General features: G+C 36.5%; 1 protein-coding gene across 5 annotated transcripts in view; it reads left to right on the forward strand.

The window, feature by feature from the left end:
• Positions 1-24147, forward strand: part of TMEM196 (transmembrane protein 196) — a 167928-nt gene extending 143781 nt beyond the window's left edge. For 3 of the 5 annotated variants that reach the window (XM_045578087.1, XM_036429228.2, XM_036429229.2), the window contains 4 exons: positions 13026-13082; positions 16934-17188; positions 18332-18405; positions 21380-24147. In XM_045578087.1, coding sequence (XP_045434043.1) covers positions 16934-17188; positions 18332-18405; positions 21380-21386 — 336 coding nt within the window. In that variant the 5' untranslated portion in view covers positions 13026-13082 and the 3' untranslated portion in view covers positions 21387-24147. The remainder of the gene's footprint in view (positions 1-13025; positions 13083-16933; positions 17189-18331; positions 18406-21379) is intronic. The other 2 variants (XM_036429230.2, XM_036429231.2) reach the window with 1 other exon arrangement.
• The last annotated feature ends 503 nt before the right edge of the window (positions 24148-24650 follow it).

Consider the following 24650-nt stretch of genomic DNA (forward strand, 5'->3'; position numbering starts at 1 on the left):
CTAACCAAATGTATTCTTTATCAAGATAAACTCATTTCTTCTTATCTCTTGATTAGAGAGTTGGGCATCCTTAGAATGTTATTCATTTTCGAGCTTGAAAATTAGATGTCTTTCCTAACTGCTTCTTTCCTTGGACATAATAATACCATTATTAGAGTCAGCATGAGACAGCAGGGAGTGCACACGCTGTAGAATCAGACAGATCTGAATTTAAATTCTGATTCTGCCATTTATTATCACCATCCGAGTATATATTGGACAAGATCATTTATCTTTATCTAAATCTTAGTTCCTCTTCTGTAAAATGAACTGGTTTTATCAATTGAGACAACATGCTTGAAATTCCTTGGTTATTATAAATCAATACTAATAAGTTAATACTCAGTGAGTATAAATTCCCTTCCATTTATGCCTTGATAAGCTCTTCTATCCTTTTCCCCCAAGTTCTTTCATCATCATGTTTTGGTCAGACACACAATGAACACCTCCAAAGCTATAATGGTTGAATGGCAGAGATTTCTCTGTTGAAATTATGTATGGTCTTTATTCTAAAGAGAAAGCAGGAGAACTTTAACTAAGGAGAGGCAGGAGGGCATTATATATATATACATGGGAGAGGAACTCATAGAGGTAATTGTGCTTCATTAAAAGGTTGATTAATTGAAGGAAGAAATCTTTTTTTTTTTTTTTTTAATCTCTCCCAGCTGGAGATAAAGACCAGTATTTTAGTGGTAAATTGAAAAACCATCCTGTAAATTAACTAGTCATTACTGCCACCAAGTGGTAGGAAAGTGTTTCTTTAGAGACTGGAATCCATAGCCTTTGGGGGGAAAGTTCCCTTGTCACAACTTAGTGATTATGTGGTGGACCCGCACTTACTCCATTTCTTCCCATTGCATCACATCCACCCAAGCTGTGATCATCATTAAATGGAAAGCTGTCTTTGGTTTCTGTTACCACGCTGCCAAAAATATCCTCTTTTCAAAAGAGAAATCTAAGGCTCATTTTGATCTCTGTCTCAGGAGCTTCCTCTAGTACAGAAAGGAAAAAGCCACATGACTGCAATGAATGCTGAGAGGATTGGGGTGAAACAATGATTGGGAACTCCTAATTTAGTTCAGTCTCTAGAGTTGGAAAGGCCAATGCTTGGATACTTGATCTGCCGCTTATCAGCAGGAGGTGAAAGGATTGGTCTCAGGATCCGTTTTCTAAGTGGAATATGAGGATTTAATTAGATGATGTTTGTACAATACAATGTTTAGCCCACGGCCTGGTCTCTAGCAAGTGTTCAATAAATGTTAGGCCATTCTTGTTTCTTTAATATAGTTTTATTAATTTCAGAAAGGAAGGGATAGGGAGAGAGAGAGAAACATCAATGATGAGAATCATTCATCAGCTGCCTCCTGTACACCCCCTACTAGGGATCAAGCCCACAACTCAGGCATGTGCCTGACTGGGAATTGAACTGTGTTTTCCCGATTGGTAGGTTGACACTCAACCACTGAACTACACCCTCCAGCCACGCCATTCTTATTACTATACCTATGACACTACATTTACATTCCATAAACCTAAATATTTATTGTCAATACAATGATTGTTAATACAATCCAACCCAACCTAAAGAAGTAGAAGCTAAGTAGGCAAAATAAATGCAACAGCAAACTTTGCCAGTCGTGAGAGGGATGTTATATGATTTCTCTAATTCCAAAGAGAGAAGAACTAAGGAGAGAAGGCAGGAATGGAAAAACCCTCTATATTCTAAATCAGATCTGGCAGTAGTTACTTCCTGCTGAGGTTCTGGGCAAGGCAATTAAATCCCCTTATAGTTCCCCTAACTCACAGTGCTCAAAAGAATATGAATTAATTAATTCTTTGGAAAGTTGCCTGCAAAACAAAACCCATATATGAATGCCAACTATAATTTTATACACTAGGAACCATAAAATGTCATCTATTATTAACCTTAACTTTAAAAAAAGGTAAAAATAGCAAGGCTGCTTTTGCAGTTATAGTAAACTATTATCTGACATTCTATTTTCAGCAGCCTCGATTAAGCAGTACATCCATACATTTATATATTGTCATGACTAATTTATGGTCAGAAAAATAAATAGCCCAGGACACTCAAGAACCTAAAATTAAAATGTCCTCTGTTTCATTAGAGATAGGTTACATAGAGTCACATGTTTATCGCTAAACTCCAGTTCTGTAAAAATTGATCATCTAGCCATGTGGTAAATTACTGCCAACAGAATGTCAGTATAGTTCACAGGATCCTACTTAAGCTCCTTGTCAGAATTATACCAACCTGTCCTCTGTACCCCAAGGGGAGGTCTTTGGGTTACTCCCTGAACACCTCCAAAGGGACCTCATTAATTTTATGCCTTCCCACCAAGCTACTTTGTGGACAGGTCTATTCATTAGAAAGATTTTCCTGGTAATGAGTAAAAAAAATCCTTCCATGTAACTCATATGCATTATTCTTAGTTCTAGAATATAAATCCAAGAATAATAGTCAACATCCTAAACCACCCCCATGTCCCAGATAGTCCAAAGAACCAAACTTTTGGTACTATTACCTTCATCCTATGAATTGGTACATGCTACAGCACAAAAGGCACCTATTCTGCATAGCTTATCTTTGACCAATCATGTGACCAAATGGACAGGTATTTTTATGTTCTCAGCACTTTAAAATCAATAAAGATAAAGAGCCTTGAGGTACTCAGTTTTTAAAAATCTGGATAGAAAGTTGCACATAGAGAAAATCCACTTAAAAAAAAATCTGGATAGAGATCAGAGTGAAAAGCAAAGAGGTCACCATTTTCATTAAATCAATTCACAGAATACCCCATAGGATGCTGTTAGTTGGAAGCAGGTGATCCTGCAGGAGGCCTCTGGGCCTTTTCTCCTCAGGTTTGATATCCTCTTGAAATCATCAGTCCTGGTCCTTCAGACAGGATGTGGTAAGAACACAGCCTGCATATGGGTGAGTTGTGCTGTAGGGAGGGGATCATGGCCCCGCATCTCACACTTTCTTTGTTAGTTTTGCTGTCATACCCCTTGGTTATCTTACCAAGGTTTTTTTTTTGTTTTGTTTTGTTTTGTTTTTTATGGTATCAGCTTATCTTAGTTGTCTTGAGAAGATGAATAGGAAAGGATTTATTTAATACTAGGCTTTATCCACAGTGGAAATGGAGATACATAACCTGAGAATGTGAGGAAAGACGGAACAGAATGTCAAGGGGAAGGTTAAAGCTAAGGTGACAGGCACACTTGTACAGCTGTTCTTCTCTCCAGAAAAGTTTCTCTCAAAGCATTTCCATGGGAACATTTTATGACTTTTCTATCAAAAGAATATTTTTGGTGAGAAGTCTCTAATATACAGAGAGCTGTTGAGAAACAAGGTGTAGCACAAAACAAGCAATAATTTGGGAACCCCAATCTTCAGTTCTCATTGAACTAATGCCACTGACTTGCTGTGTGATTTTTGGCATATGAATTCCTATAGTCACAAAATGGAAATATTAAAGAGGGTGTTTTTTTTCCAGCCTTCCCAGAAATACTTAGAGGAATAACCCAAATAATAAGTGTTATGAACTATTGCAAAAGTAAACTGCGGAAATTTGAGAATTGATCTCAACAGAATACTTAAGAAAGTGTTTCCATTTGGAAAAATATCCCTGGACACCGAGGAACCTAAAATTAAAATGTCTTCTGGTTCATCAGAGATAAATTGCAGAGAGTCACATTTTTACAATAAATAAGAATTTTAAAAAAGGGGGGGACTGTATGGTGAAGGGAAAGACCCATCTGCTAAGATCTCCTGCGCATGCTCTTCCAGTAAGGCAAATATTCTTTGCGCTGAAGTATATTGATGGAGAGTGCAGCGTTTCATATTTTCTTCAAGGACTCTCTCCAAAGTGTATATTTATGCTCCAAAATTCCTTTTTTTTTTTTTTTTTTTGCCATGTTATTATTTCTTCCTGCCATCTCTGTGTGGTTTTCAGTAAAAGCACACCTTAACTCCAGGAAATAGGAAATCTGTCAGTTTAAATCTTTTTGCTCCTTTTTCAATAAATACCAGAACAGATTGCATGACTCTTTTGTGTGTAGATGTTACTTTTTTATACACTATAGTATCATCTCATAATACTACCAAATCATTTACGTGACTATACAACTACACTGGCATAATGAAGTTGCTGAGTAATGAAGAAATGAGTCAGCAGAAGCCTGGCAGGTGGGTTCTAATCGTTTATGATGGTCCTCTTCATCCAGGGAAAGCTGAAAGCCATCGTGAGAGTAACCCAAATCAGCGAGGCTCAGAAACCATCGTTCAGAGGTATGCTGGAGAATTCAGAAACGCGGCATCTCCCCTGGATCCTTTATTAGGTTACGTTTATAAATCTTCCTCACCATTGTGGCACTTCAATTACAATGATTGCTTCCAAAGCTCAGGCCTCAAAAACCTCTCTTCAGAATCATTTCCCGGAATATGCTTGTTTTAACAGCCTGATTCATGTCCTTATAAGATATTTCAAATTATTAAGGCAATGAGAAATTTATGATCAGTTCACTTTTATAAGTTTTCCAGTGACCTTTTTTGAGATTTGACTTACAAGCCTCTCTATTTAGCCTTGTCAAAGTTTTAGGCAATCTACTTGAAACAGGTACGGGGAAGATGCAATACATGTTTGCTCTTGTTTCAAACCAGTTTGAACTGAACTAAATAGCTTTGTGGAGAGAAGGGACGCTTTTCCCTAAGGAAATTTCGGGTGAGTTATAAATAATGCTCTGCGACTCTTTGGTTACCCCTGGTTTTTGGAAACACCTTATTCTGATTGACTCTTTCCAACCTCTCGGCTTTCACAGTCCATTTATGTTTACTGACAGGCCCTGGCGTAAATATATTCAAAAAGAAAACTATAATTTTTCCACCTGATCCAAAGTATTTATTATAAGAACTGTTGGGAACAGAGGAAGCCTAGCTAAATAATATAAATTATAATGTGGAATCACACCGTGCAATTAAAAATGTTCTGTTTTTATTTTGCAAGACTCCAATCAGCTGGTTCAGACTTTCTTACAAGAAGATAGAGGGAGGCAGAGAGAGAAAGAGATGAATAAGAAACATTTGGGAAAGAAAACTTCCCATTTGTTATAACCCTTTAGAGAAGCAATTCTCTCCTTCCTTGGAGGCTCCATGTGGAATGCTGGTGGCCCCACTTTCACTTAAATCTTGGTGTTCTGATCACCAAAAATGATTCACCCTCATGAGAATCAAAGGGGGGATAAAAAAGCTTAAAGGATCTTAAAAGTCCAAATATACCCCTAGTTCTATAATGGGAAAATGAACCTGTCACATAAGCCCTAACCAGTTTGCCTCAGTGGATGGAGCTTTGCCCTGCGAACTCAAGGGTCGATTCCGGTCAAGGGCATGTACCTTGGTTGTGGGCACACACCCAGTGGGGAGTGTGCAAGAGGCAGCTGATCGATGTTTTCTCTCATCAATGTTTCTAACACTATCCCTCTCCCTTCCTCCCTGTAAATAATAATAATAATAATAATAATAATAATAATAATAATAAATAAATAAATAAAAATCAATAAACTATATTTTTTTAAAAGATAAACCACATAAAACTGGCCAGGCAAAGGCATAAAATGTCTACAATAGGATCCAGAAAAATTAGCACAACTTCCTCTCCTGTGGTTGGTGGAAATATGTGTGAACAAAACACTCTTACTTCTGCTAGGGTGCTTCTGTTAACTGGCTTGGTCCCTGGGAATGGAGAAATAAGTGTTCTTTAGGAGAGTTTAAACCCTCCAGGAAAGAGAAAACATGGGGTTCGTCAGCTAAGCCTAGTGTTCAGGTCAGATATCAGATGTCCATTGCTGCTCCTATGGTGGAGCATATGGTGGAACCTCCAGCCATCTTTTGATGGGGCCAGCTCATTAAGTCAAACTAGAAACGTGGATCAGTCCTATGCTTTTATACAGGTTTGATTTGCCAGGTATAGTACCTAATGGCTTAAACACACACACACACACACACACACACACACACACACACAACCACAAAGCAACAAACCAATTTTTAAAAATGTGTATTCTGATATTTTAACGTCCTAAAGCTTTTAGTGATTGTTTTTACACTATGTGATTATTTTTACACTATTTGATCTTGGACTGAATAAAAAGGATCTGGATTTCTTCCAGGATCAAATTGCTGAACGGGATATAGTGTGTACTATAGGGGACATTGAACTATAATCACTAAGCACAGTTGACTGCAGAACAGCCAATGCGGGACAGTAGCATTCAGAGGAGAGTGCCCCGGAGACACTGCCCAGTTTCTAGTTTCAGGAAGTGGAAAAGGCTATTTTGTGTCTATGCAGAAGCCAATCCTGGTGTTCTCAGAGAAAATGAATCGACAGCTGGGAAATATACTCATAGGTTACTTTCCCGAGTCATCTTGTTTCACATCATTATGAACACAGGCTAACATAATGTTGTATATCAATTGTACCTCAATAAAAAAATTTTTTAATTTTTTTAAAAGATCATAACCTTTTCTAGTTTGGGAAGTGACTTCTCACCTTCAAAAAGAATGTGGCAATTATCACTCAGTGCGAAGGTAAGATCTTTTTCAGTGATTTTTGTGTTGAAAGGTCTAATGCTGACATATAAAGAGCATCTGAGGTTTGAGAAGGAAATTTGAAACCCATAAAGCTATGATTGTGACATTTAAAAGGTCAATACCATTCAAATTATTTTAAAATGCTACCATTGAGAAGAGAATTAGCTTAATCTGATCAACCAAGAGTATTTCAAAAAAACAAAAAAGAAATTAATTGGATTTTATTCAGTGAAAAGATTAATTACAGCCAGTTATGTGTCTTGAAATTGGCTAAATTTGATTAATTTTTTTCTTCCCATGTATATTGTAAATACATTCATCCATCCATCTACTAACTCATTCATTCAGTTTCAAATTCCATTATGTCATCTAGAAACTTTATTTCAACAGCACAGCTTTGTCTGAGTAGCTGTTGCAAAGTTAGATATAAAAATAAAAGTTCTCACACCATAACCATACCAATAATGGCAAATGAAATAATACATTCGATTGTATTTTGTGTAATATGAGGTTCAAAACTGCTTCTTTGTTCCAAAATGTATTTTCTTCATTGATTTGCTCATCATGGAGTAAAATTTCCTTTTTTCAGTCCATTTATTTTTTCTAGAGAGTTGAGGGATTTAAAATGCTTTGGACAAGAACACCTTTATTTCCACTACTATCATGAATGTATAATACTACAAAATCTCATCTGAATAAAGATGAAGTATGTTGGTCATGGAAGATGAAACCACATCTACTTTTATATGCAGTGGTTTATGATTTGTCATATTTAACTCAGAATAATCCACATTCAGCTTTCAATCTCAATTCACCATATAAGCTCTGTTTATTTCAGAAGGATGACCTCAAATTCTTGTAAATTTCTCTGGCACTTTTGGATTTGTGCCTGAAAGTTCTGCCCCTAGCAGGTTCCAAATTCGATTCCATCAAACATGCAAAACCAACCTGTGTAAAAGCAGACAAGGCCTCCTTACATGTTGAAATTGAAGAAATCTAAGCAGAGCTCCTAGACCCCAAAATATGGCCGTCCAACCTCCTTTCCAAAGACACATTCTAAAAACAGATACTCAGCCAGTGTTGCTAGCTGGTTGAACCAGGACACGGATCCATTCCCAATCAGGGCGCATGCCTGGTTTGCTGGCTCCATCCCCAGTGGGGAGACGTGCAGGAGGTAGCCGATCAATTATTATCTCTCATTGTTGATGTTTATATCACCCTTTCCTTCTCCCTTCCTCTCTAAAATTCATAAAAATATTTTTTAAAACATACAGATTAAAAATATTTTTAAAACATATAGTTTAGGGAATTTTCATTCATTTCTTTTCTTTGTAAATACCCATAAAGGAGTATGGAACTTTGAGTCATTCACCAATCTATACATATTCAGAATGTGTCCGGATGACTGCAGCCTGTACTTTGGAGTCAAAGAGTTCTGCTGGTGTTTCTTCAGTCTCAACCCTAAGGCCATTATCTTGCCTGCCTATACCCAAGGCTGGGAGTCATTCACTAGTAAGGATGAATTATGATGGGCAATTGTTTCCTAATGCCTCAAAAATAGTTTTGTCTTGAACAAATAGAAGGCTACTCATTGAACTTTTTAAGTAGTAACACTTATACATGGCTCAAACATAAATTACCAAAAGTATTCGATGAAAATTTAGCCACTTCATTCAGTTTCCAGCATTTCTCCAAACAAGGTAAGCACAGCTCTTTGTTTCTTATATTTTTCTAGAATTATTTTATGCATGTAAGAGCAAATATGTATGTAAATTAACATCTTTCTTGAATTTTTACACAAAATGTCACTTTCTTTGCACACAGTTCTACAGCTTATTTTTTTCACTTAACCAGACAGGTTGGAGAACTTTCCAGATCAGTGTATAGAATGCTTTTTCACATTTTTTAATAGATTCAAAGAAATCCATTGAACTTAATCAATTATCTATTGATTGACATTTGGGATTGCTCCCCTTACATTGTTGCTAACAATGCTAAAATAAATAATCTGACACAGATAGTTTTGCAGACATGTAGCTATATCTTTTGGATAAATTGTCAAGTCCAGGATTGCTGAAGCAAAAGAGATATACATATACATTATAATTGTATATATGTGTATGTATTTAATTTTTTATAATTATTGCTGAGTTCCTCTCAGTAGAGGTTCTATCACTTTGGGTGACTAGAAGCAATGTATGACCATCTAGTTCCCCATATTTTTGACAAGATGATCTAATTTATTACCAATCTTCAGGATTACTAGCAATCTGACAGGTGAAAAGAAGTATATTTGAGTTAGTTTGAAATTGCATTTCTCTCGTTACACGTGAAGTTGAACAGATCTATAAGTAGATATAACTACAATATATAAAGGTTAAGCTAAAAATCAGTTCATTCTGACATCAACAGTGCTAATTCATTACCAGAAGGATCGTTTTAGCTTGTGCCCTTGCTTATCTATAAACTCTATCCAACCGCGAGAACCTGCTCCCACCACCCATTATCCATTGAATTTACTTGTTCAATTTCAGAACATGTACAGTACTATAAGAATTATTAACCAGTAACACTGTATCAAATAGAGTTTAGTACTTATGTACATGTTCTTCTGCCTTTAGTCTTACAGACTCCACTCATTTCCAAAGTTACTTAGACCAGTATCTTTTCTCCCCTCTCCTTCAGTGAAAGTACTTTATACATTTGTTATACAGTTAGATTTGTCATCATATTCTGCTTTCTATTGTGGGATTTCCCTGACCCCCTAAATAATTTTTAAATGTGCATGCATTAGGGTTTATTCTTTGTGTTGTACATTTCTATGGGTTTTAACAATAGTATCATGTGTCCACAATTACAGGATAATATAGAATAGTTCTGCTGTCTTAAAAAATGTCCTCTATTCATCTATTCAACTCTTTCTACCTTTCCCAAACCCTAGAAACTACTGATCTTGTCACTGTCCCTATTGTTCACTTTTTTTCAGAATGCCATATAATTGGAATCATACATTATAAAGACTGCTATTTTTTTTATTTAGCAACATATGAATATTGCATATATGCAATATTTGTAAATTTCATCTATGTCTCTGAGTACAATAGTTTGAGGAGTCATTTCTTTATATCACTGAATGGTATTTTATTGTATGGCTATACCACAGTTTATCCACTGACCTACTGAAAGACATCTTGGCTACTTTCAGTATTTGTCAGTGATGGCTAACACTGCTGTAACATTTCAAGTTGGTTGAGTAAATACCAAAAAAAAGCACAATTGTTGGATCATTTAGAATGTCTGTGTTTGGCTTTGTAAGAAACTGTCATACTGACTTCCAAAATAACTGCACCATTTTCCACTCCTACAAGCAAGGAATGAAAATTCCTGTCACTCTACACCACCAGCAATTGATATCACCAATTTGTTTGTTTGTTGTTTTATTGTATTCTAGCCAATTAATAGGTGGGTAGTGCACTTCATTGTTGTTTAAATCCATAATTTTTCATGACAAATGACGTGGAATGTTTTTTCCTACTTTTACTTGACATTGGCAAATGTTCTTTAGTCAAGTCCCTTTGCCCATATTTTAATTCAATTGCTATTTCCTTGACATTGATCTTGTTTGGTTTCAATCTATTACTTTCCTATACTTTTTACAATGATGATTATTTGTATATGTGACTTTTTATGCCTATTTTCTCAATTCCCAATATAAATTTAGTCAGATTCTTCCAGATAATTCTAGGTCTAGTTAACTAAAAATTGAAGAACATAGGGAGAAAACATGTTTGCAATGATGAAAGAAAGGCACTGGGTAGAATAAGTCAAAAGATAATGAAATAAGGATCTCTATTTTTAAGATCCATTAGAGACCAAACAGTCTTGACACTCTGACCTTACGTCATAAACAAGCACTTGATGTTTCTCCCTTGAAGAGCACTTTATGTAGCTTTGTGTCCCTCCATATCTCCCTGAGAGTAATTAAGGGGAACATCGGTGCTTCAGCGATGAGCTCTAAAGTGAGCAGTTCTGCTGATAAAGCACTGGCCGGCAACCTGCATGCAGTTCTGGACGTTAAGAACACATTGAAATTTTTAAAATACTGGAGAGATTTAAAAATACTGATGCCTGAATCCCAACCTGGAAATTCTGGTTTTTAATTGCTAGTCAAGGTATCAGGAATTTTAAACGCTAATACGCAGCCAAGAATCACTGCCATCAGGCAGGCTTGCCAACTTAATAAACTTTCCACATTTCACACAGGTAATTTATATTGGAATCACTAGAGACATGGGATCCCAAATGGGAGGAAGCTGATGGCCTAGAAGACAGCCTTAGATGTCTAGCCAGGGTGTCCTCTAAGAAAATCATAATCCTATTAACACAGTATTTAAAAAAAAAAATGGAATTGCTCAGCACACTGGCATTTTGTGAACTAAACTACAAAATAACACTTTTAAAAGAGGCCAGTTGTTTTTCTTTAACTGGTGACTGAAGTAGAATAAAAACATCCAAGAATTGGTGGTAGCAAAGTAAATCACCAAACTTTTAATCCAGACACAAGGAAAATGCACTATTGAACCAAAGATAGATTTCTCCCATATCAATTAGTCAACATTTAACATTTGTCTGTGTTTTCCTATTATTTTTTCTACATCATTTTCCCCTTTATTGATTAAGGTATTACATATGTGTCCTTCTCCCCCACCCCCCCATTGTCCCTCCATGTCCCGCACTCATGCCCTATCCCCTGTTGTCTATGTCCATTGGTTAGGCTTATATGCATGCATACAAGTCCTTTGGTTGATCTCTCCCCCTTACCTCCCACCCTCCCCTACCTTCCCTCTGAGGTTTGACAGTCTGATCGATATGTTGTTCATTATATTCCACCAATAAGTGAGATCATGTGGTACTTATCTTTCTCTGACTGGCTTATTTCACTTAGCATAATGCTTCTTTTTAAAAAAATTGATTTGTTTTGATAAAATCATATAAAAATCTTTAAAGGTTATCAGCGTTTTAAAGCTCACTTTGAGATTCAGTTCATTATCTTGAGGAGAAAAATGTAAGCCTGTTTCTATTCACCAATGAGTGTATTTCTAGAGAAGTAAATTTCAGTGAAAATTGTTTCATCTGGGGTGGGTAAACATTATGTGGGGGGAAAATTCAATAAGCTGTCTTAAAACAACTCAAAGTTTTCTTTGCTAATCTGAAAGCCCTTAGTAAGCTTACTATTTATTAATGAATGATTATTTTATTACATGGGTTTCTCTCAACCAGAATTATGTATAAATGTGCATTTAAATGGCCCTGTTTCTATATAACTTAAACAATTTACTGTTTTTTGACAACTATCATTGATAGGTAAGTTGATGCAATTAATTCTGCCAAGCAAGTACGTCACCCATGTATTTTCTTACAAGAAATTAGATGCCATCAATATAATATTTCCCCCATTTGCTTTTTGCTCTTTCAGTTACCTATAGAAAACTGTTGTCTGAAAATATTAAATGGAAACATTCCAAAATTAAATGATTATAAGCTTAATCTACACCTTATTAGGGAATTCCTAATAAAGTGTAGATTAAATACCTCAATTAGGGCAGGCCCCAGACCTCACCAGTGCACAAATTTGTGCACTAGGCCTCTAGTATTATTATAATTGTTTCTTCTATTATTAGTTATAAATTAATTACTGTGCCTGATTTATCAGTGAAACTTTATCATGGGTATGTATGAATAGGACAAAATGAAGTGTATATATAGGATTTGGTACTCTGCGGTTTCAGGAATCCGTGGGGGCCTTGGAATGTGTCCCCAGTGGATGGGGGAACTATTGTAGCTTTATCCCGTGTTCTTCTGATGTATCTCCAAGGACAGTATTTCTGGCAGAAGGAGGGGGAAGCCATTTTACCTGAGAGGTATAAAGAATGTCTCTGTAGAAAAACATGTCCCTGTCCAATGCCTTATCTTTTCATTAGTGCTAGGATAGCCCATTGGTTTCTGATTGCTTAGTAGGAATGATTGTGTCTCACCACTGTTCTCCCTGAGAAAGTGGGAAAGGACAAGAAGATGATGAATAGACACAGGAGGAACAAGTCTACATTCATTTGCTTCTGAATTTTGACTGGTGGTAAAACTGATTCAAGTTTTGCTTAGATCCCACAGTTACCCATATCAACCAAGCAAAAACAAACTTTCATTAGCGCTTACACTTATTTCTTCCTATTCTGGAATGGAGAATGTTCCTTTTCAGCTTAATGAGAGCATAAATTTTTCCAGCTTCCCTGGAGCAAATGTCATGAGTGAACTACAAGCTAAAAACTAGGCGTTCTTTTATCTTTGAATGTGAAATGATTGTTGTTCTTTTCCCTTTCAGTTTCTTCTTTGTGGCATATGTGGAATATTGTGCGCCAAAAAAAAGTCTGGACTTATCGTAAGTTTCTGCCTTGTTTGCGTTGTGCATTGAAGTATTTGAAATGTCAGAACACAGAAATGGAAATGGTGACTGGTCAACTTTCATATGTTGAATGTGACTCATTTAGGGTAGAAAAAAGACTGACAAATAAATCCTGGCTTTTTTTTATCTTCAAAGAAAACCATCAAAATTATTAGAGCCCCAGCCAGTTTGCTCAGTGGATAGAGTGTCAGCCTGTGGACCGAAGGGTCCAAGGTTCAATTCCAGTGGGGCCAGACCCAGGCCCTGGTCAGGGTTCATGCAGGAGGCAGCCAGTCGAGGTGTTTCTTTCACATCAATATTTCTCTCTGTCTTTCCCTCTCTCTTCCATTCTATCTAGGGATCAATGGAAAAATATTTTTGCTTAAGGATTAAAAAAAGATTATTACAGATTATAAGCAAGAAAGAAGGAAAGAAAGAGAGAAAAAGAAAGGCTTTGATATACTCTGTAAATGCCTGAATATGCAGCCTTCATGACTTCGGTGGATGACAGTATCTACTTTTCCAGTTTATAGACTCCTAAACATTCGCATGAATCCTTCAGTAAACTGAAAAAGACATAACATGAGTTCATGGGAGATTTAACTGTTTAAACATGGACCTGGGCCTACGGATTGCTGGCTTTGTTGGACTGTCAAGATAATTTTACAAAGCAGCAGAACAGCTGTGTTGTCATAGTGACAGTTAATTCACAAAGATGTTTTATTTTATTTCTTTATTACTGTGAATGCAGATGTAAGTGTTTTCAGATGCTTTATGGAACTACCCTGGGCTTCGGGGTAGGCAGCATGCTCCCAGTTAACTCAGATGTTGGCTGGAGGACAGCTTCTGTGTGCTCCAATGTGGCTTCCCTGCATTTTATGAGAGTTTTGGAAAGAAGGAAAAGGCACGGTTTACTTTATTGAGTACAATAGGAAAATACACTTTTAAAGTTTGGCGAAATGAATAATATACATGGACCCGAGGAAGTGATCTTTGAGCCTAAAAGGGGTTTCCAAGCGGAGACCAATTATCGGAGGAAGGGAAGGAAGGGGGGGGAAGTGTAGCTATTTTGTTTATCTCCTTTTCTAATCGCATCTTTCTCTGTGAGAATGTCAATTGTGACAAAGAGGATGAAGGCCCCATTGCTTAGACATGTGCGACCTGAAGAGTGGTATTATGCTAAGTAAAATAAGCCAGTCGGAGAAAGACAAGTGTCACATGATCTCACTCATGTCAAGGAAGTCTTGTCTGAAACCATTGGTTGGGCTAAATTTTCTGCTCCCTACTCTGAACAAAATATACTGACGAACAAAATAGATCCATGGAACAGACTGTTGAATCTCAGAGGAAGCAGGGCCAGGGGACAGGAAGAGTTTAACCAAATACTTTATATGCAAATATGCATATATTTGGGTGTAGATTTTACATTTTAATTCCTAGGTGAGAATGCTCTATCTGCACTTGTTAATAAAGTCTGGTGCCTTTAAAGAATTACAAAAAAAAAAAAAATCAGAAGAAATATATTTTCCTCTAATAGTCAATTGAATTGGCCATTTTTCTTAATGAACAGTAATGACTTAATAAAAAGCTAACATTTAATTCTTTTCATATTTTCTGAGAATGACTAGACACCAAAATATATTTATTATCCAGAAACTACATTTCCTGAATATACTTAAAATGGAATATAACTGGTTGATTCTACCAGAAGGAGCTACAGGTTCCCACTGGGGATGATTCAGTTTTTTGGTAATTGATACCTAGTATTACATTTAATTACTATAAAAGTATTTTACTTATCCATTACTAGATTTTTAGCCTTGATGATGAGTACCATGAGACAGACAATAAGGAGTGCTGAATAAAGTTAGAGAAATTAAAAAAACAACTACTTATAGTTCTTTCTCTCTATTATGCTATTTTATTGTGCTAGTTCTTGCATCCATAGCCTTACCCCTTACTGGGAACTGCATGCACTTAGCTTAGGTGACATATGGTCAGGGAAGTCTTGTCTGAAACCACCGGTTAGACTGAATTCTCCTGCTCCTTATTCTGAGGGCAGCCCATTCACCTCTCTTCTTTGAAATGTTGGATCTTCTCCAAGACTGCAATGTACTCAAGTGGAATAACTATGAGCTGTTCTTTTTTATAATGCCAACTGCAACCTCACTCAAGACCTAACAGATGCTAGGTGCTCAATATGTGTTTGCTAGATTCAACTGTCAACAGCCAAAATACCTGATATTGTAGAATTAAATGCTCAGGTCAGTTGTATAGTTGTCTGCCCTGAAGATTTATGCCAAAGGAGGAGATAAATAAAATCATGGAAACGTTCTGAGAAAGTTAGGACAGGCTTTGGGCCTTTCATCTAAGAGTCCAAAGAAAAAAGCAAAGTTATTTTCAGGAAATGAACATATTGTTGAGGTAGGAATGTACAAGCTATATTGATGGATAAGAGAGGTGACTGGAACAGATGCTGTGCCAGGAGAATGATAGAGATAATGCTAATTAAATTAGCATTACACTGTAAGGTATCATGAAAACCCTAGATACTTGTGCAAAATAAAATAAAATTATTAAAGCTATTAGAATACTATTAATATATTAAATTTATTAAATATTCACAAAACATTTGTTACACAGCAGGAATTATACTTAGTTCTACCAGAGACCCTGTGATATTTGCTTTGAATAAAAACAAACAAATAAACAAAAAAAAACACACACACTTTGGTTTTATTAATGGAAATCCACATCAAGCCAATAGGAGGATCAAAAGCAAAGCCACATTCCGAGTTTCCCCAAAGCAGCCAGTCCAAGGGTATTATGGGAATATCTACTGTGTATGCTTCACTGTGGCACCTCATGGTAACACAAGATTTGCAAGATGAAGGGTCAGTTCACAGGGATAAACATTTTATAAATTAAATCAGAGGCCCAGTGCATGAAATTCATGCACTCACGGGCAGAGGGAACACTAAGCCCAGATTGCGAGAGGGAGTAGGCCAGGCCAAGGAACCCTTCTGGTGCACTATCAGGGCCAGGGAGGGATGCAGGAAGTTGCCAGCCAGAGAGGAACCACAGGAGGGCTCCAAGGCATGTCTACCCTGTCTCACTCAATCCTGATTGGCCAGACACCAGCAGCAAGCTAACGTACCAGTCTAAGTATCTGCCCCTGGTGGTCAGTGCACGTCATAGCAACTGGTTGGTCAACTGTCTGCTCCCTGGTGGTCAGTGCAAGTCATAGTGAGAGATTGAGTGGCCTTAGCATATCACTAGCATATTATGCTTTGATTGGTTGAACAACTGAATATTTAGCATATCAGGCTTTTAGTATATAGGATAGTCAATTAAATTCCCTCACATCACAAAACTAAAGAAGTATAAATATCTGAAGCCTGTGGACCTAGTGGCAGTTCAATGAAAATGTCTTTAGATATGTTGTGGGGAGAGGGAGTTTCACATAGTGAAACTGGATTGGAGTCAGAAAATATGGGCTCAGTCCCTGAGTAAGATTGTTACCTGCCTCTCCCAGAGGATTGCTGGATGGGTTCATTGAGATTTCTGTTCAAGTACCTTGCATAGTAGCACATAGTAGATATTAAATCAATATTAGTTAAATCTGAATCTACTTAGAAGACCAATTCTGCTCACCTCAGAGTTTTCTAAAGATGTATCCCTGGCTTCTGTATAGTCAGCACTTCATTCTGGGAACACTGTGGTCTATGCCCTCTCCATTCAGTCTGATGACATAGAATCCTGGGGAAAGCACAGCTCCTGTCCTGTAGGAAGCACAAAAACAGTTCAACCATCCTTCCTCGACGTTAACGCTCCTTTCTTCTTGCCAGATGATCCTCTTTTCCGCCTGCTGCATCTGCGGCCTCATCGGGGGCATCCTGAACTTCCAGTTCCTCCGGGCCGTGACCAGAAGGACGTCTTCCCTGTACCCGCTGCACGTGGCCTCCATGTCCCTGGCGTGCATCGGGATCGGGGGCTGCACCCTCTCCTCCTGGCTCACCTGTCGGCTGGCCAGTTATGAACAGAGGAGGATGTTCTCGGAGAGGGAGCACTCCCTGCACCACTCCCATGAGATGGCTGAGAAAGTGAGTCTCGTCCCTTTTCCGCTCGTGGCTGGTATGTGATGAAGACTGCAGGCAAATCTAGGTGAACCGACGCGTTGCTTTAGATGAGAAAGTGAGAAACTAGATTTTGTGAAATGTAGGTCCAGTTGGACTAAGGATAGGAATGTATTACTTTTTTTCCTCTGCAATTCTGGGTACACTTATTTTGAGCATAATTTTTGTAGCCTCTCTATACAAAAGCACAGCTCCTAAAGTAAGAGTTCGTAAAATACCCAAATGCCTAATAAAGATGGATTTTTAGGTATTGTGCTGAGGAAAAACACTAAGTACACTCTCAACTCAATAACCCCAGTTTTAGAAATCGGATGAATTCGCCTTTCTAGCCCACCCTTGTACTTGTAAGGAGATGCATTTGATTATGTAAATTAGATTTTCAAGCATAAAGGGGCCTTTTAATAAGGCAACAAAAAGCCTTGCCTACCAGTGCAGAAATTACAATTCACATAAAGCTTCACTTAATTCTTGTCTAACATGTCATGCATATTTGGGTAGCTTTGCCTGTATTTTAAACAGTGTTCCTTGCATAATTGTTTCATGAAACCCATTCAAACAGGAAGTTACATTTACCACAGAAAAGGACAAATGATATAGTGAGCTGTCTGTGTTTCTACTATATTTGCATATATTTTAAAATTTACTTCCTGCTACTGGATTTATTAAGGAAAAGTCAAGTATCTGTGACATAAACTCACTAAGATAATAGCTACATCATAATTTACTTGAGATCAGGGAAATAAAACTGCATTACCACAAAACAGAGGAAAGAACAGCAAGAATTAGTGCCAAGTTTTTCTATATGATGTTGTTTTGAGGGGAAAGTATTTATTCTTAGTTTTATGTGTTTCAATTTTGTATACGTCGCAGTAAACAGAATAAATGCTCTTAAATTGTTTCAAGAAAGCAATTTTAAACAGATTTACATGTGTCCTTGAAAAAAGAGTTAATAGTAAAACTAGTCATTTATAGAAATGGGTTGTTCAAAGTAGATTATTATTATATGTTTAATAGAGGGTATCATGCTCTATTTGTTATGCTAGTGTGATGTCGTTTTTTTGTGTAAATGTGTGTGCAATATTTACTGTATAATTGTTATATTTATATTAGAGATTGAGGGCTATTGAAATAACCGACTTGCCCAGCTGCCCGGTGGTGCCCCCGACACCAGAGTTACCTACAAGGTACGCGAATTTCTAGGGAGTTGCCATGTTGTAATGTCACTGCCCAAAGTGCTGCCTCTTCCAGGAAGCCATGGTGTCAGCAGATCAGCCTCGACTGATGCTGGATGTGGTTCCTCAAAGTCCTGCTTTCATGAGAGCGACTTTGAGGACCTGCCAAAACCTACATGGCTGAGTTTTGCAGCTTGAAACTTGGTTGAGTATTTAAAATATTCAGCCTCCTCTAAGCATCCAAACACCTCTCTGCTTGGATGATTCCTGACTCCTCTATTCTCTGCTACATCATGATTCCGACTCAGTCTCATCCTTCACAGACCAGAGTTTTGTTTTTAATCATAGATGGATCTGATAAAGACAGACTGCATCTGCACGAGCAGATAAGCCTCGCACTAAGACAGTAACAATTCTGTAGGCAAACTTTCTCCTTGTAAAATTATCTGATGTGATGCATTTCAAATTTAGCTCCCTTAATGTGGATTGCTGAGAGTAGTCTCCATTCCTGCTTTGGTTAAACAGCAGAATTGGAACCACAGACGGTCACACAGATACCGTGGTCCAACTGTAGACGTACTATGTCCAATTGCAAGTAATCCCATTTGGTCAGGCCCAAAGTTAGAGTATAATCTTGTTAAGTTGGATGTGCCCACTTGCAAATAACCTAAAGATACTCATCCAGTTAAAAACTGATTTTCACTGTTATTTTTTATCGCTAATTTTATTGTATCTGTATTAGGATGAATTTAGTTAAGGAAATTCTTTTTTTTTTTTTTGGTAATATTTCTAAAAACTGGATTTTTTAAATACTGCTATAAAAGATTATACATTAGATTAAATTTGTAAATAGTTTTGAAGCTATATTCTTAAAGCATTTTAGAAGAAAAGAAATCTAAGGAACTTATTTCTTATAAATTCATTAGGAAATTGTATTTTTGTTCTAGTAAGAAAAGCAGAAAAAGATGTATGAGTAAATTTTGTTAAAGATTGTTTTGTTTTGGAGGGATTTGTTCTACTTATCTTGCCACCAACACTGAGTTCTTGAATGAAGCCTCAAGTCAAGTTTCTTATCTACTGACTTAACCACAGCTCAATAATCTCAGTGTATTTTTAGACTACTTCCACCTCATATATCACTAACAGAGACAGCCCCTCAGTGAGCTGAACCATCACCAGATCATTGAGGCTAGCTGCTGGCTCAAAGGATGTTCTACATTTCCCATCATAGCTGTATCTGAATGGGTTTGAGTTTTCAGTTTGTTTGTTTTTTTCTTTATTTCTAGTAATTTATTGCCATCTTGCCAGGGGAGACATAATGGCTGCCCAGGAGCAAGACAATTAACCCCCTAGAGCGTGGATGGGGTCAGGGCACATAGCATGCAAAGACAGGTCTTCTTCTTCTTCTTCTTCTTCTTCTTCTTCTTCTACTACTACTACTACTACTACTACTACTACTACTACTACTAATATATATATATATATATTTTATATATATATTATATATATATATATATATATATATTTTTTTTTTTTTTTATTTATTTTTTTTTAAGAGAGAAGGATAGAGAGTTAGAAACATCGATGAGAGAGATCGATCAGCTGCCTCTTGCACACCCCCTACTGGGGATATGCCCGCAACCAATGTACATGCCCTTGTCTGGAATTGAACCTGGGACCTTCCAGTCTGCAGGCTGACACTATATCCACTGAGCCAAACAGGTTTTGGCAAGACAGGTCTTCTTGATGTGAGAAGAAAAGTGCCTAGTGTCTCCTTTCCCATAATCTTCTTGGAAGAAACTCTACCCATCCTCTAAAAGACCAAAGTTTTCAAAAGTAAGATTCAAACACCAGACTGATTCCTAACTTCAAGTCCCTCATTGCTCCTCCAAAGCAACTTTCCAAACCACCCAATCCGAAAAAGCAAGCCTGTTCACTCTTTTACCTTCTGTATTGAATTTTCAAAGAGATAAAGGCTAAAAATGAGGTTTGGATGACTTTTCGTTTTCAAATAAGTATTTGGAAGAGTTTATAAAGTTTATAACAGCAAATGCTTTACTTTGTAATTGTTCATTCATCCACACCATAAGTCGATATAAACTGATAGGCATGAAATCATTGAGAAAATAATTTCCATTTGAATTATTAAATAGTCTTGTTCAAGAGAGGGAAGATGTTGTCATCTACTTTTACACAGTTTTGCCAAATTATTTATAATCTGGTGCACTTATAAATGTGTATGGGCCGCACATCTCCTCGCTACCTTCTATTGTGTAGGGAAGAGTTTAATGTTTAATAAAACACAAATGGAAAGCCTCTAAATTTTTCTTAAATTAATATATTTCCTATCACTGCAAATGGAGCTTACCATATTGGGTTACCTTTTATACTTAAATTTTATTGCCTTCCCATGTAGTTTTCCTTATTAATAATTGATCCTTAAAAACATATTAAGAATTTTATTTATTTTTTAACTGTATGAGTAACAGTGTTGGGAAAATTACTCTTTCCATCGTGATTTATAGTTCCAAGTAAGCATCAGCCCCTCAGGGGCCTTTTTCAGTTCTTAGCAAAAAGGCTACACACTTTTCTGTAGAATGAAGGTGTTGGCCCTTTGTTGACATGCTCAGCCAAGGAGCCTGCCTTGGAGAAACTTGGGCATATAACCATCTTCTTCTTTCTAGGTAGGTCTTCCCAAAAGACAGTTAAGGAACCAATGGGGAATCAATCGGAACTGGGGAGAGAATGAATTGTTTATGAGAGCAGAAGACTTTGGTCTCAGAGACTGTCACTTCAGCAATTTCATGTGCCTGAGATGCCATGAAATTTCATTTTCTCAAACGCAACACCAGTATTAATCATTGACCTTCCCCAAAACTCAGCAAGTTTTTCAATGGCTTGAAATGTCTGTTTTGCAAACCCATTAACCAAATAAATGTCTTACTCTGAAAGAAATGTTAATTAATTCATGTTATTTTCCTAACAGGAAATGACAGACAACATGAGCAATGGAGGACCACACCTGATATTTAATGGAAGAGTATAATTAATGTTTTAAAGGACTGAACAATTTTTTTAGGATTTTCACGAGGCAAGGAAATACCAAAGGACTAGGAGATAAAACTGAAACAGTTCTTGCGTTTGCTGTTATCTCTCCTGAGCACCCACTAAAATTATTCTTTCTCTATTTTGCCTCACTTGTGTCTTCAGGGTTTTTTTGTTTGTTTGTTTGTTTTTTAGGGGGAAACTTTCCAGAAATGTTCTAATACAGATAGTCCTAAAAAAGACTCTTCGGGGGAAGAGGAAAAGATAAAACTGAAAGATTCCTCTTCTATACAAACATTATTTGACTAGCATGAGTGTTAGATTTGTTATCACCTATCTCATATAAGTATTCAAAAAAGTGCAAGTATAAAAAATAACAATAACTGTTGACGTCTTTGTTTTGAAAGATAGTGGCTTCAAGAAAGCCATGATTCAAAACCTCAACAATGCCTTGTTGTAAAAACATTGTTATTATTTTCAACTTGTGAATGAACTATATTTCATAATTTATTTGTAAATTACAAAACAATGTAAACCATAAAAAAGATTTTTTTTAGAGAGAGAACACTAATCTGTATGATATTTTTGCATTTTTGCACAAGAGTGAAAAGTTGTAATTAAATATCATTTAAGGCAAATAATCATGTATTGATCATACTGTGCAGATTGATCTGCATGTTCATGAATGAGCCTAAGAACAAAACAAACTATGTGTGTGTATGTGTGTATATATTCTGTAAATATTGAAAATATATACAGCACATATGTATAGCATCATGAATGTAAGTAGGTAGTAGAAAAGAAATTGTGATATCTTGGGATGTTATCAAGATTCCATTCCTACAGAGATGGAAAAGCAATTGTTCAAGGCTTTTCTATACCCCCAAATCATATTTTAATTTCTACTTTATTGGTTCATTTTCATTCTTTTTATTATGTCTGCTGTAAAAATTATTGCAGTTGAGATTTATAGGGTTGAGTGATCTGAATAGTGTAATATAAAGATAAATTACTTAGTTATTTGGCTATTTTATTATGGTATTTATGTGATGGCAATTATTAATATTTATTTATAAACATAACTTTAAATTATATACTGCCACATAATTACTTTTGATTATTATTGGTATTTACATTTTAAACATTTTACAGCCCAATTATATTATATAAAAGGATGGGAGAAGTATGCCCAAATGATGAAGTCACCATTAGCTTTGCTATAATTTAATTTAGTGTTTTGTTTGCTTTATAATTCTAGAATAATACAGACAAGCCATTTTTAAGAATGCGTATCTTCAAAGAATCTGAAAGACTTATCTGTAGGAGAAAATAAAAGTATAGGCTCACATTTACGTAGCAAGATTCAATACTTCCATGATGGAATGTTAAAATAGCAACCTGAGACAATAGGTATAGGCAAGAAAATAGCATGGTTTTTGATAATATTTATAAGAACATAACCTCTGGCAGCAGATAAAGAACTCATATTTTAAAATATATAACTCTGACTGTATTGCATACTTTTATTTTTCCCCAAAGCTAATACATTTTCAACTGATTTTTTTATGACTTGCCTACTGAACCTTAGGTAAAGTAACACCTTTAATAGCTAGTATGAGGACATATAACTTAGAAGCAAAATATGGGTATTAATTGTGCTAAGAAATAATAATTCCCGCTAATGGAAATCTGAGGGTCTTTTAGTTTTAGAGCAACCTAGTCATCACCATATTTCAATCAGCTCATTAAAAATTTCTGGCTGTATCCAGTCAAAAGAAATAACTGGACTATGGCTGTAGTGTAGTTTTTGAACTCTCCCAACTCATTTGGATAATTCATTATCCAGTAGATTATAGAAGTTGCCATAAATGCAACCTCACATGGTGAATCAACATCAGCACTGTTCATTGGATGCCACAAGCAGGCATGATCTTCGTTTCTGGAAAGATCTAAACTATACAATGCAGATATTTTGTGTATATGTGGTCCTACTGAATTTATCCAAGGATGCACTGAAAAAATAATCACCAACTCTAACTTCAGGTTACATTTCCTCATAGACATGTTTGCACAATACACAGTTATAATACATCAGTAAGATCTTTTATTGCCTTTGAAATAATTTATGAAATCACACTTAAAGGACAAAAGTAGGCATCCCACTGCTTTGACATAGAATTAAGGAGAAATACAATCATCACAATTTTCCAAATAGCCTACGGTGTATTTAACCAAGTAGAGCTATATCTTTAAATGTAAGTTATTTTAACCCACCATTTTCAGGCTCAGTTACTTAGAGTGATATATTTGGGATGTATAGTAATACTTTTTGAGATAGGGGAGATTAGGGAGACATTGTTGCAGTACTTGAACATTTAATTTTTACAAAATAATGAACTATGAACTAGAGCATTTTTAAGTGACTGCATTACAGCTTTAGTATGAGCCTTCCCTGGGGAAAAAGTAATGGGATCCTAAAATAGAAAAAAAGTATGTGAAATTAGTGTGGTGGTGTAGAGACTAGCTACAAAAGGTGCAGTTATAAGCATAGAAGATTAAAAGTGGACTCGTCTTGAAATTTTTTAACCATATGTGTGTGTGTATGTGTACACACCTACACACAAATATTTACAATTGTTTAAAAGTAGAACATGGTATGATGACTCTATTGATATGTCTATGTAATAAAAATTGTGTCTTTTGAAACTATATATGGTGTGCTTTCTTTTCATCATGATAAAAAAGTAATTTCCTACCTCTGGCTGGCTTTTCTCAGTGGCTAAAGAGTTAGCCTGCTCACAGAAGGGTCCTGGGTTCGATTTCCAGTAAAGGGCACGTACCTGGGTTGCAGGTTCATTCCCCACCTTGATCAGGGTGAGTGTACAGGAGGCACCAATCAATGCGTCTCTCTCTCTTCCTCTCTCCCTCTCTCAAAAAGTCAATGGAAAAAATATCCTCTGGTGAGGATTAACAACAACAACAATAGAGTCATTTCCCCGGATAGCTAGGTGAATAAATGTTCTGTTCTGCGATTGGCAGGTGACAGAGGGCAGAGATGGTTCCAGCTTGAGTATCTGGAATTAAGAAAAGACATTATTTGAGATAGGATAGATTAGAACAGTGGTTGGCAAACTGCGGCTTGCGAGCCACATGCAGCCCTTTGACCCCTTGAGTGTGGCTCTTCCACAAAATACCACGGCCTGGGCGAGTCT

This window comes from Pipistrellus kuhlii, unplaced genomic scaffold (genome assembly GCF_014108245.1).
Source record: "Pipistrellus kuhlii isolate mPipKuh1 unplaced genomic scaffold, mPipKuh1.p scaffold_m20_p_10, whole genome shotgun sequence".
In the NCBI taxonomy this organism is placed as follows: Eukaryota; Metazoa; Chordata; class Mammalia; order Chiroptera; family Vespertilionidae; genus Pipistrellus; species Pipistrellus kuhlii.